Consider the following 13086-nt stretch of genomic DNA (forward strand, 5'->3'; position numbering starts at 1 on the left):
GCCTGAGCGAGACCGAGGCCGTATTATTTTTGAAATTTTTGAAAAACACGTATTATTTTTGAAAATGAAAAAATCGTATTGACTAAAAAAAATTAGCTAAAAAAAATGGTGAAGATCTCTACCTTCCCATTTCAGCCCCAGGACATCCTACCGTTCTCTTGTGTTCTGCGGTTCTGCCCCGCGAGGAGCGAGCGCCACGCAACGCAACCTACGCTACGCACGCGTCAAGCACAAGTACGCGACCGACTCGCTTTGCCCACAGCACACTGTTCGTCGACTTCTTCCCCAAACCCAGCCAAAAGCCCAAAACCCGCAGCGAGCGCGGCGGGGGAGCAGCAGGGGAGACGATGGAGCCCGCGGCAGCGGAGATGGACGCGCTGCTCCGAGCGGCGGCCGACTTCGCCTCCTACCCAGGCAACCTGCCCCCACGTCTTCCCCAGTTCCTTCTCGCCTTTTTATTTATTATTAATTTGCTTTGGCTGCCGCATCGAATCGGACCGCGCAAGCTCGGCCAGTGATCGTTTCCGCGGCGCTGCTCCACGCCAGCCGAGCTTTTCCTTTTCCGGGTTGAGATTTTCTGGGCACCCCGACCGTGGTAGAGGAAATTAGAGACTGCGATCTCAGTAGGGTTGCAGCCTAGTAGGAGGAGGAGATCCTGGTTTCCGTGCTCAGATGATTTGCGCGAGGGATTACGTTGCTGTTATCGTAGTGGTCTAGCATCCCAGTGTAGTGTTAGTAATCCGTGCATTGGGGTGCTAGTTGGATTTGTAATATAGCTGCTGATGTGCTTGTGTTTCCGTCGCCGATGGGGTTGATGGAACAGGGAGAGGATTAACTCATTTTCTCACTAAATCAAACGATGCCTTTGTCAATTCAGATGGTGCTTATTGAAGGCACCTTAAGGGTTGGTTTGCACTAGTTGCATTTCGGGAAGGCATATGATCTTGTACTGACTTATCTATATGTCATTTTTTTTTGTAGGAGTGCATTGTGATGACACGGTGAGGCAGTTCCTGGAGCAATTCCCTCTGCCTAAGCTGCTAGGGTAATTTTTTTTCTCTTCCTCAAGTGTTTCAGGTTCATGTAATTTATCTACAAATATTTGTGCCAAAGTTGCATAGGGAAATTCTCTCTAACAGTACAATTTTTGTCCTGCCTTAACCATTCCGTTGCTTCTCCGGTATTCGCAAATGCTGTGAAGAATTGATGCTATTACTGGCATTTAATGTGGATTATCGTGATTTCTGTTTTAATTCGTCTGAGTCCTGCAGCGTATTGCAGAGTCAGGCAGATGTACCTGGGGTGGATGAAACTCTTGCAGCATGCTTGGACAAAGTATTTTCTTCTAGATATGGAGCATCACTTCTGCCAAACTATGGTGTATGTGTAACATTAACATACTCAGACTTTCTCCTCTGGTGTTTTTTATTTTTATTTTTGGCATGGCCACCTACACCCTTTACCTTGATCAGCACACATAGTTTTGAAGTGTCTTACAAAATGTCGATGAGTTGATACATTTACACCCTTTTGTATAGTAATTGTTGTTTTGGTAAATAGTTCATAGTTGCACACATTTGATTATCTAAACACAAGAGTTATACTCTGATCTTTCAGGAATTTATTCAAGCTGGGCTGCTCACAAACTCAAAGATTATCAGGCAGTTAGCCTGCAAAGCTGTATGTACCTGAATATATTTTCTTAGCAGTTGCTATTTGTGAATGTGGTATCCTTGTTTTGCTTACTGTAACTTCTATTCATTCATTTAGGACATTAGAAAATATGGTATCAGTTGATTCTTGAAATAGTATTTCAAATAATGCATTTATTTTCTTGAGATAGCAATTCTGTACAATTCCAAGCAACATTGAAAATTTCAGCTATGTACTTGTGTACCTTCCAAATTAAGTTTTAGCTGGAGTTAACTCGTTTTTCCCTCTAACATCTAGTACATTGCCAACCAGAATGAATTTCATGTGCAAGCACAACATGATTATGGTGTACCAACTCTTGCAAATCCATTTCGTGCACGATGCTTCTCATTTGTGTAAACGTACCATCTCCGTCTTGCAAAGAATATCTTCTGCATACCTTTGTTGGACCAATGCCTACAGATTGTCACTCTCAAGTTGTATACCAGGTGTTAAATCTTCTTGACAAGGCTGGAGACAGTGCTGTGGCTTTGGACACATTTGTACAGCATAATCTGTACCCACTTCTGATCAACTGTTTGATTGAGGGGTATTCTTATTACCACAAACTTACATCTGACAAGTCATGCCACATGACACGCATTGTGCTTGGGGATATTTTTATTAGTCATGTTTGCTTTCTGTAGAGATGAAGAGGTCTCAGCAATTGTTTTGGATGTCCTAAAGCGTCTGGCAGAAATACCTAAAGGAACTGTGAGTATAATTTTTTCCTCTTCTTATATACTGAGTATATATTCCCCTTCCCCTTAATGGGGACTGTGGACGCTAAAACAGTATTTTAATTTTACTTTCAGGATATCATATTCCCACCAGATGGGCAAGGATCTTTGCAACTCAACAAAGTGGCAGCTCAGTCATCCTCCATGGTATGGCATCCATAATCCGTTGTTATAAACTCAAAATTTTGAAATAATTGATAATGCATGACAGCATGACCTTGTCAGTAGCAATCTACAACTTAACATGTAGTAGCAGCTGAAATACCTTGACCAAGCTGTTTTGTCAGTACTATTCGCATGACTATTAGCAGACTACTTGTATTCAGAACGTCAGATGTTAACAAAATAGTTATATAGTGTGATACAGAAGAATCATTATATATGTTGAGCTATTCTGCTAGATACTCTTAGCATTGTTCTGTAAATATTTGTTTTCTCTGTTATTCATGTTCCTCTTCTCTGCAGGCACGGATTCGCATTCTATCTTTGATAGCTAAGCTCTTTGCTGTGTCAAGTTCTACTGCTACTGCAATTCGTGACTCAAACCTTCTCAGCTTATTTGAAGACGAGATAAAAGATAGGAAAGATATGCTTAAAACCCTGAGTGCACTAGAGGTCCTCTATGAGGTATGCTATATGTTGTATGCTTGGATTGAATTGCCTGGTTTACCTTGTTATCTCCTGATTTATGTAGTTGTTGATGATCGAGATCTTCAAATGCAAGCTTGTGGAGTTTCTGACACGAGTTATATATCCTAGGAATTCTAGCTAATTACGTCTTTACTTGTATTGCAGCTCGCGGAACACCCTAACAGCAATATCTTCTTGCTCAAAAACAGTTTGCTTCAACACATAACTGATGTGATCAAGTACTCAGCTGCTGCCTCTGTATTTGTGTTTTTCCTTTTGTGTCTTTCAGCCATCTTATGTTTTCTGTACTTTGGTTCTTGTGTAGCGATTCCACGGCTGATTCTGTTATACGCTCAAGGGCATCATTGATAAGTGGGAGACTTCTTTCTTCAGCTGATGCATTTATGACTATAGATCAATCTTGTAAGCGTGTACTATATTCAGCTATTACATTTTCAATCTATCAGTTGTGCTAAATATTTCACTTCTAACATCGAAGCTTTTGAATTATGGGAATTATTGATCATTATGATTATACTGTGTTCTCTACTTTTTGTCTGTTCGCATTGTATTGTACTACTCTACTAAATGGAAAAGTGTTTCTATATTATGCTTAATGGACAGATATTCCATTACAAACATGATACTGAATACATCTTTTATATTAAGTTCTTATGAGTTCTGATAACCCATTTGTTGGGTCGTTGATGGAACCTTAACTCGAATCATTTTCATGCATCTTATGCTATCAGGGCGAGGGTATCATTAGTGGGGTTGTAACTTTTGTAAAAAACGAACTAGTTTGATGTGCTAATCAACATTTTTCCATGTTAGGTGTTACGAACCTGCTCTTGGCCATAGATAAAATTTTGGGGATTGAAGAAAGTCAAAATACTGATGAAATTGAGAGCGCATTGGAGGCCTTAGGTCTAATTGGTGCAAGTAAGTTATTTTCCTATTTCTCTCCTATCATTTTCTGCTGTACTGAAACCTGCACCAGGTTGAGAGGGGTCTCATTAACAAGAGCACTTCATCTCATTATTCTGACACATTTTTTGCTATCTGGCTCCATTGGTGAAATAGCAACTCAAGGAGCATGCTTTTTGTTCACCGATTCATCAAACGTTGCCAAACATGTGGTACAACTATCCTTCAATAGACAGGGTAGAGGTAAACAGCTGGTAAGTTGTCTGCCTAGTTTCATCTACTACCACTGGCAAAGTTTCAAAAAGTTATTCGTCTTAGGATTGATGTACTATCTTCAGGCTGCTCTGCATGCCTTTGGAAGCATATGTGGTGTTGATCGGCAAGAAGACCAAATGAAACTGGGCGATCAAGCAGAAGAGCGTCTAAAGCGCCTAGTTTATACTGTAGCATCAGACAGTCCAAAGTTAACCCCTTCGGTCAGAGCAGCATAAGTTCTCTAATTTTGCCTCTCTCACGGTCTCACCTTCGATTTTTTTACCCTGTTCACCTTATGACTGTACTCTGCATTTATATTGTTTCTCATTTATCTGTTTGATAGGCTCTTCTTCTATCAGTCCTACAACAGGATCCAGATATTCGGATAGCTGTAAGCTGCTTACGCTTGTTGAAGTTGACTTGTTATGGAATATTTTCTTCTTATTTCCGTCGTTATGGAGTTTTGCTTAGCTTGAATAATCAAGTGAAGATAACCCCTTAGAGTAAGACTATGCTCATTATATTGATTGTATCATCTTGAATGTTTGCAGGGTTATAGAGTAATATCCAGACTTGTTGTCCGAGAATGGTGCCTGAGGGAAGTTTGCTCAAAGTCAGAGATAATTAGAGTTGTTACAGATCCAAAAATGGAGACAACAAAACTTGGTAAGGAACCAGTAACACTCCTAACGCTAATACAGTAATTATAGATGTGTCATTATTTTAGAAAATCACAACTTTTCATTTCTAAGACCATAAATTGTTTCCACCAAAGTTGGTACAGTCCTATATTCCTTTTAGCATGCGCAATCCTATATTCCTTTTCGCATTTGGAGAACTGTTGACTGTGCATAATCTATCTGTCAATTTCTCTGGCCCAAATGTTTGCTATGATGTTTAGCATTGGTCCAAGTGTTCACCTACCTCCTCACCTCTTGGTATCATACATCGGTCGTGAACTATGGTACACATTAATGTACTGAATCAACTATTTTAATGATGACATTGGTTCATTATCATAGGCATGGAAGCACGATACAATTGTTGCGTGGCAATCAACAAGGCCTTGTCATCATCGCATCTTCTTAACGAATCAAGCCTTTCTGAACTCATTGGAAAGGTATAGTCTCGGTTCTCATACATCCATCGGCCAACTTGTGTTATTTGAAAAGATGTTGTTGATCAATGAAACAAATATCCCTTTCTGCAGCTGAATGATGCAGTTAGAAGGGGTCCTTATCTATCTGATAGGAAGCGCATGGAGGCACAGCCAGTGGTGGATACTGCAGAGAGATTTTAAGTTGGCCTAATGTCTTAACCCTTCAGCTAGAGGAAACGGTGATTTACGATCTGTGGAAACTGAGCACACTATACGCTTGATGCGTCACTTGCTGTGTATGGTTTACCTGCATTTCTTAGTGCGGCAACTAAACTTGTATGGCGAGGATGATATCAGAGATCCAGATTCAGGTTCTTTGTTCGGTATTGTAATATAAATGGATGAATGATTGTATGGATGCTGGTTCGTGCCAATCCATATCAGTGGAAACTAAAAGGACTCCGTTCTTCAGCAATGGAATACAAAATGCCAGATTTGGAAAAACATGGTAGATGACTTGTACTGCATACGTTTATTGTGTGTAATTTCTACTTTTCTACAGTTCTATCTGTTCTTTTCTGAGACCCACAGCTCTAGCCGATCTATTGTGTGTAATTTCTAATTTACAAGAATACATCGAGTGCACACACTCTGTACAACATATCCACAGCTGAAGAGCAGACAGAGGCGGCGAATGGCGGGACAGGGCTCAAACCCAAACGTCCTCTTCCTCTCGCACCGAGATGAGCAGCGAGTACTTGGCCTTGAGCGCGACCTTGCCGCCTTCCACGCAGAGCTTGGCGCCGGTGACCACCCAGTACCCGGGCAAATCATCAGGGCCCCTGGTCACCTCCGTGGTATCAACATATTTAGCCATCCTCTGCACGGGCAGCGGCACCGGCGGGCCCTTGGGGAACACGGCAGAGTTCACCTCCACCTTCCCCTCCACCGGCAGCAGCTCCGTAGCGGCAGCAGCAGACAGCCGCGAGCTGAACAAGGCCGAGATCGACCCCGACTTCTGGGCCTTGACGAGCGGCCCATCCCACTCGGACCGCCGGATCCTCGTGGCCGGGACGCCCGAGAAGCCCAGCCGCAGGAAGAGCACCTTCTTGAGGCACGCCTCGCGCACCTCCAGCCAGGCCGCGGTGACCACGGCGGCAGCGCAGTCGTCACCGACGCGCGCGCCGCCGTGCTGCACCGGCGCCGTGCACGCGTGCGTGAGCAGCGGCGACCGCACCGGCTCGAAGTAGGCGCGCTCGTTGTTGTTGACGCCGGCGTCCGACACGGAGACGGCGGCGTCGGTGGCAACGGCGATGGCGGTTGGGCTCACTGACAGGTGCTGCAGGTGGACCCCGAGGCGGCTGTTCTTCTTGCCCTCCAGGAACAGCCGGATGCCGGTCACCGGCCGGCCCCCGGAGTCAACCCTGGCAGTGTTGACCCGGAGCTTGGGCCCCATCAGGCTGAACTGGAGACACGGCAGCCTGTTCTTGTGATTCTTCTTGTTGCTGCTTCTCTGGGGGCCGAGGGTGAGCGGGAGCTCGCCGAACTCCGGCGCCCATTGCCGCGGCACCTGGAACTCCAGGAACTGCTGGAACTCCTCCATCGGCGGCTTGTCTGATTGAACACAACACCCAAATGATCGTCAGATCAGACACGAGCCGAGAAGAGTTTAACAGATTTTGTGAGTGCGCACATCTGAGGTAGAGATTGATGGCGTGGTTGAGGAATCCGCGGCCAGGGACGCCGGTGAGGAGGGAGGTGATGGGCACGAAGGCCATGGAGATGACGTCCGGCGCGCCGGCCACCGTCGGCAGCCACTCGTCGTGGCCTTGCCCCTCGTCCACGCCGCCTCGTCTGATATGGACACCAACAATGTCCTACCAAAACTTAATCCATCAGACTCTGGAACAAAATTACGGAGCAAGCAACAGAATGACAGATGGTGTCACGCGCTTACATCCTTGTTGAAGATGACCGGCGACCTGAAATTGCGCCAGGCAGCAGCGGAGCCGGCAGGGCCAGGGAGGACGCCCCTTGAAGACCCGCCATTATTCCTCTTCCCGGCCGCGGCGCCAAGCTTCCGCCCGTCGTCTCCGGAGAAGACGCCATCGGCAATCTTCTTGAGCCGGGCCTGCACGTCGCTCTGCGCGAGTGGCGAACCCCTGAGCTGCTTGACGCAGACGAGGTCCTTGCCGCCCATCTTGACGCCGACGACGACGTGGGTGCCGTAGTTCTCGACGAAGGCCGCGAGCGCCCGCGGGTCCCAGGACGGCGGCACGTGGCGAGCGACGGCGGGGGCGAGCGCCAGCCCCGCGCGCGGGGCCTCGACGGCGTAGAGCTCGACGGACCGGCCGTCGAAGCAGAGCGTCTTCGTGGTGGCCGCGTCCTGGTGCCAGCAGCCCCGGTAGTCGAACATGGCGTTGAAGGGGCCCGACGGGATCTTCCCCGGAACCCCCAGCGACTGGTTCACCTGCTCCACCATCTGCCATGCCATGCCACGGAATTAGGAATTAATCGATTCAGAGATCAGAACAGAGGAATTAGAAATTATAAATTGTTTGTTTACCTGGGAGAAGGAGAGGACGTCGGAGCGGAAGCGGGAGCGCTCGCCCTTGTCGGTGACGATGGCGGCGGGGACGGCCGGGACGACGGCGCCGCCGGGCAGGACGAGGTCACGCGCGGCGGCGGCAAAGTCGAGGAGCCGGCCGCCCGGCTTGGCGCGGAAGAGGCGGAGGTCGTCGGTGAGGTCGTAGCCGCACCCGACGGCGCCCACCGCGGCCTCGGCCGCCTCCTGCGCCGCCGCCGTCGTCGCCATCTCCGGCAGTCAGTCAGTCCCCGGTGTGTGCGTGCGAGCGTTATAACTTATAAGCTCTGCGTTTTGCGGTGTGGAGAGCTGGGGCCTGGGGATGGAGATCGTGGAACGGGTCAGACTGAGAGGGGCCCCGGCCGTCGTGAGCGACAGCGACGGCGAAAGCTGCTGCTAGCTGCGGAGCGTGACGGCGACTGCCGGGCGGCGTGGAGTCAATTGGCGCTGGTCGGGACGCGTCGTCAGTGGAGTGACGTGCGGGTTTGGCTCCGAGTGCGACTGTGCGAGTGCTTGACGGGGATCAGCTGACGCGGTCTCCAAGCAGGGCTCGTCGCTCTCGCCCGCGGAATGTATAATCTTTTCCCGGAGACGGGGCTAGGACGGGTCAACGGACGACGTGGAGAGGGGGCGGGGGAGCAGGAGGAAGAAGACGAGATCGCGGACCGTCCATTCTTTCTACGTGCATTAAGATTCGAACTTTTCACCTTGCACGCGAGTACGAAACGCCACCAACTCTACGTCTACGCATCGCTTGAAGGTCCTTTTCCATTTTGCGAAACATACAACTTGCTTATTTCTTATCTCATGTATACAGACTATTTTGGTCTCCAAGGAAGTCTTGCCGGCGTTTTCATGCGTGAAACTCTAGATTAATCGTGAGCCAGCAACTACTTGACTTGCTAGCAAGAACCCAGTGTGAATCCATGCCCATTTTAGTTAGTTAGGAGCTGTTGTGAATGCATTGTGTGACACGATATTGTTGCCAGCATTTCTTATCTCAAGTATAGTTATAAGAATCATTGAAATGGTGTTGTATCCTCTGGCTTTCTAAATAAAGCTGGGCTGAAAAGCCTCTTTTAATTTCCAAAAAAAAAATGGTGTTCGTATGACGAGTTTCGATTTGTAGATGCATGGCCTTGTGGAATCCTTAAAACATGTGACAGACGGCTCCACTCTTCAGGCACATACATTTTGTTCACGGCACGAGCGTAGAAGAGAGATCACCGTTCACTCTCCCCTTAATTGCACGCACCACTTGAAGGTCCTTTTCCAATTTGCAAGACAAACATCCACTCAAGTGATCAACTTGTAGTACTATCTTATTTGCCAGCATTTTTATACTTGCGACTCTAGAATAATGAGGCAGCAAAATACTTGCTAGCAAGAATCCAGTGTGAAACTGTGAATCCATTCCCATTTTTGCAAAGAAGTGAGTTTTCTTGCGGATGCAATAGTACCGAACCACACATGGCAAAACCTGAACCAAAACAATGCCCAAATCGACTGTTAATTTGTCCACCCCGTACGAGTGTTCCATAAAAAACACAGACCACGCGGACGAACGTATACACATAGACAACATACATAATACACTGGACAAGGACGCACGCAATTTCTCAGTCGATTGAGGCGTAGGCTTCACGTTCACGGTCAGTGAGAAGGCACTATGGAGGCAAGGTAAGCGGCGGCGTCCATCTCGTACCCGACAAAGTTTTTCCAGGAAGCACAGTGACGGCCACCGATGAGCTCCTCGGCATCACGCGTGTCGACGTCGAGCGCGAAGGTCCCGACACGGGTGCTCCCTTGGCCGAGCGTGAAGAGCAGCTTGCCGGTCCTCTGGCAGAACCACCTGAGGTGGATGCCCGCCACGCCCCGCAGCGTCATGGACTCATCCACGACGGCACCCCTGTTGATGATGTCGGGCGGGGGCACGGTCTCCCACCTGCCCGGATCACCGACGCTCGGCCTGGGGGGCTCCAAGACGCTTATCGACATGGAGAAGCGGTCACGGCACATTCCTGCGGCGGCGTCGGCCAGCCTCCCGTCGCGGGTGACGCAGAGCAGGCGGCGCTTGTGTGGAGTCTCCCCGATGCCGTCCGGCGGCGGCATGGGCACCTCCACGGGCGTGTCGTCGTCGTCCAGGCGCACGCCCATCACCGTGAAGCCCAGCGGCCAGTAGGCGACGCCCCGGAGCATGATAGCTTGCCCCATCTTGCGAAGCTTCTCGCTTTTGATTGCCGGGGATCTCCTTACCTCCGGGCTCCAGCGGGCGGTGTCGGAGGAGTAGGCGCGAAGGAAGGTTCTAGTGCCCTGGCTGCGGTTGTAAACGAGGAGCAGGCGGAAGAAGGCCGGGTCGTCGGCGGTGAGGAGCGCGCAGATGTAGGGGCCGGAGCCGGGCAAGGGCGGGAGCAGAACCATGTGCCCTGTCATGGGGTTGCACACGCAGAGGCAGAGCTCCAGCCCGGCGCCCGCGCCCTGGAGCTCCAGGACGAGGCGGCCGTCGTGTGACGCCACGGGACGCGAGTTCTCGAAGAACCCGTGGCCGACGATGCCGTGGAATGCCGCCGGCAGCAGGTCGCCGGAGGAGATGCCGTCTGGGGAGCCGAGGAGCCGAGCGCCGGAGTGGATCGGCACGAAGCGTGGCCCGTGGTTGCCGATGCCGGGATCATCATGGCGCTTGCGTTTGCGTCTGCGTGCGACGTCGCTGGCGGCGTCGCCGTGGAAGAATCCGAGGAAGAAGCTGGGGAGAGGCGGCAGGGGCCGGGACGACCTGGACAGCACGGCGGAGGCATCGGCGACCACGCGGCCCCACCGCCGGCAGGTGCTCGCGCAGCGGACGACGTCGGCCGGGTCCAGGAACCGCATGAACACGCCCGCGAGTGCGCCGTCCGTGAGTGACGTGCCTTCGTTCTCGGGCGGCGCCAAAGCAGCCAGCTTCGCCGTACTGCGGCGGACCGTGGACACCGTGGGCTACGGCTGCTTCACGACGCAGAGGCGGCATGGTAATGGAGATCTCCATCAGATGGCTGGATGGGATGGGATGGGATGTATAGAGAGCGTTTGATTCGCATGTCTGGGGCAGGAAATAGCCCCTATGTAAGGTATTAGCTGGAATATTTCAGAGTTAGAACAATCTTGCAGTAAATAGCTCCTATGTTCTTGCTGCTTTTTGACCAACTGAGACTCTTCATGCCATGATCATCTGACATTTCAGAGTTAGAACAATCTTTCAGTACCTTCTATGTATATGCACATGTATGTATCCTAATTCCTATACGAAGGAGAGCTTCTTCTTGTTTGGTTTCTCTTGGATTAGCTAGGTGACCTAGTTCTGTACTAGCGATCACCTACCAAAGTACACCGGCCAGGCAATTCTGGCTCAAGAATTTTTTTAAATAATATGAATTTTTTAATCATTTTAAAAAAATAATACGTGTTTTTTAAAAATATCGAAAATAATACGGCCTCGGCCTGGGCTAGACCGAATGGGCTCAGTCGGCCTGGCCCAAGACGATTAGGCCTAGTCGGCCTCGGCCAGGCCGACTGCAGGCCGCCTGCTCAGCCCGCGGGCCCCCCATGAGGCAGTCGGCCTGGCCCAGGCCGACTGGAGCCTAGTTGGCTTAGCCCAGGCCGACTGGCCCAGACGGTTTCAGCCAGGCCGATTGGATTCAGTCGGTTTGGGCTAGGCCGATTCGAAATAATTAGGCCCATTTTTTCTTTCGGATCCGGCCGATTCGAAGTAATTAGGCCCATTTTTTGTTTTGGATCCTCGCGGTCTTTTGAACTAAAAGACTCGACAACTTGGATAAAAGTAACACGCTGAATCCGATTGGAAGTAATTAGGCTTCGCCGCTAGTTCGTTGCATGATCAACGCATACACGGCCGAGGCCCATTTTTTGTCTCGAATCCTTGCGGTTTTTTGAACTAAAAGACTTGACAACTTGGATAAAGAGTAACATACATCGATAATTTGCTGGACAATTTTTGTGTCGATTCTTTGCGGTTTGTTTGAACTGAAAGACTTGACATTTGGATAAATTTGGACAAATTAACATACATCGATAATGTGCTGGTTACGGAACCAAGGCACGACTAAATTAACATATATTGGTACCGCAATTGGACATAATTAAAGATAGCAAATACATTTGAAACACAAGCACTAATTAGTCCACTTAGGCCATTTTCCGCTCGTATCGCCACGTTCTTCTGCAGCCTTTGCCACGGCGGCCTTTTCTCTTTGCCTGTCCCTTTCTGCCTCACGAGCATCCTTGCGTCTTCGTTCCTCCTCTTGCATCTCAAGCGCTTTCTCCCTGTTTTTCCTTAGTGCTTCGTCAATCCAATGACGTTGTTCCTCCCTATGCTCTTTCATCTCTCTCTTGCTCCTCTTTCTCCCGGGCTGCAGCTTTTTCCGCACGCTCCTCCGCGAGGAAACGCTGCCATGCATTTCGGGACCTTGTTTTGATCTCTTCCACTGCCCAATCCGGCATCTCCGTGTCAATCCAACGATACCACATGCATAGGGGCGGAGGGGACTACAAAAAAGTCTACTGTTACAAATTTGATATGACACAGAAAACATGTTTTAGAACACCTAAATGTGCTTACAGGAGGCTTGTCGTACGGCGAAACCGGGACAGGTGGTTCATACTCATAGTTCGCGCACATGAAAAACCTCATGCCCAGCTTATCTGAAAAATCTATCACCTCCTTCACCTTGCATAGTTTGCCGCACCAACACCTGAGATGTTCCACCCCCCGAGGCAACATCGCATCTTTCATCCTCCTCGGCCTCTCGCCCTGGTCGGAGCAAGGCAAACTCATTGGGGGACACTGGAATATTGGAAAAAACAGTAGTGGAAAGGATGCTTGGATGACTACCGGAGATGGGGTATTTATAGGCTCTCAAATTCATTCTCCCGCCACCGTTTCCCGCCTCCTTTTCTGGCCACCGTTTCCCGCCTCGTTTTCCCGCCACCGTTTCCCGCCTTTTTTCCCGCCACCGTTTCCCGTCTATTTGTATCTTCTGTAACTACAAAAGACCGTCCATGGTATTGAAGTGTAGTCTCACCATTTCGTCTGGAATAATGTCGTCCGGCTTCCCAGATGATCGTAGATTTTGGTCAGGTATGTCCCGTGAGCTATTGTGGTTAGC

At 49.4% G+C, this 13086-nt stretch overlaps 2 protein-coding genes across 2 annotated transcripts; one reads left to right on the forward strand and one right to left on the reverse strand.

The window, feature by feature from the left end:
- The first annotated feature begins 253 nt into the window (after positions 1-253).
- LOC100830727 lies at positions 254-5818 on the forward strand. Its single transcript, XM_003567877.4, has 17 exons — positions 254-414; positions 982-1045; positions 1272-1380; positions 1618-1680; positions 2142-2242; positions 2340-2406; positions 2508-2579; positions 2898-3059; positions 3228-3301; positions 3388-3485; positions 3897-4004; positions 4146-4243; positions 4328-4465; positions 4588-4635; positions 4796-4910; positions 5267-5364; positions 5455-5818. The coding sequence occupies exons 1-17, from the start codon at positions 348-350 to the stop codon at positions 5542-5544; spliced, it is 1572 nt and encodes a 523-aa protein (XP_003567925.1). The 5' UTR covers positions 254-347; the 3' UTR covers positions 5545-5818.
- Positions 5819-5852: 34 nt separating this feature from the next.
- LOC100839902 (MACPF domain-containing protein NSL1) lies at positions 5853-8398 on the reverse strand. The gene is made up of 4 exons (XM_010232743.3): positions 7910-8398; positions 7301-7825; positions 7037-7220; positions 5853-6957 (listed from the first exon to the last, which is right to left on the reverse strand). Exons 1-4 carry the CDS (start codon positions 8156-8158, stop codon positions 6053-6055), a joined length of 1863 nt encoding a protein of 620 aa, XP_010231045.1. The 5' UTR covers positions 8159-8398; the 3' UTR covers positions 5853-6052.
- Between the last annotated feature and the right edge of the window lie 4688 nt (positions 8399-13086).

Source organism: Brachypodium distachyon, chromosome 2, assembly GCF_000005505.3.
Source record: "Brachypodium distachyon strain Bd21 chromosome 2, Brachypodium_distachyon_v3.0, whole genome shotgun sequence".
Classification (NCBI taxonomy): Eukaryota; Viridiplantae; Streptophyta; class Magnoliopsida; order Poales; family Poaceae; genus Brachypodium; species Brachypodium distachyon.

Coding starts and splice junctions, on each gene's coding strand:
- LOC100830727 (XM_003567877.4), top strand. CDS start 348: ATGGAGCCCGCGGCAGCGGAGATGGACGCGCTGCTCCGAGCGGCGGCC. Junction 3,060..3,227: donor CACTAGAGGTCCTCTATGAG/GTATGCTATATG, acceptor CTTGTATTGCAG/CTCGCGGAACACCCTAACAG. Junction 4,911..5,266: donor AATGGAGACAACAAAACTTG/GTAAGGAACCAG, acceptor TCATTATCATAG/GCATGGAAGCACGATACAAT.
- LOC100839902 (XM_010232743.3), bottom strand. CDS start 8,158: ATGGCGACGACGGCGGCGGCGCAGGAGGCGGCCGAGGCCGCGGTGGGC. Junction 7,221..7,300: donor CGGTCATCTTCAACAAGGAT/GTAAGCGCGTGA, acceptor AAGTTTTGGTAG/GACATTGTTGGTGTCCATAT. Junction 6,958..7,036: donor CATCAATCTCTACCTCAGAT/GTGCGCACTCAC, acceptor GTGTTCAATCAG/ACAAGCCGCCGATGGAGGAG.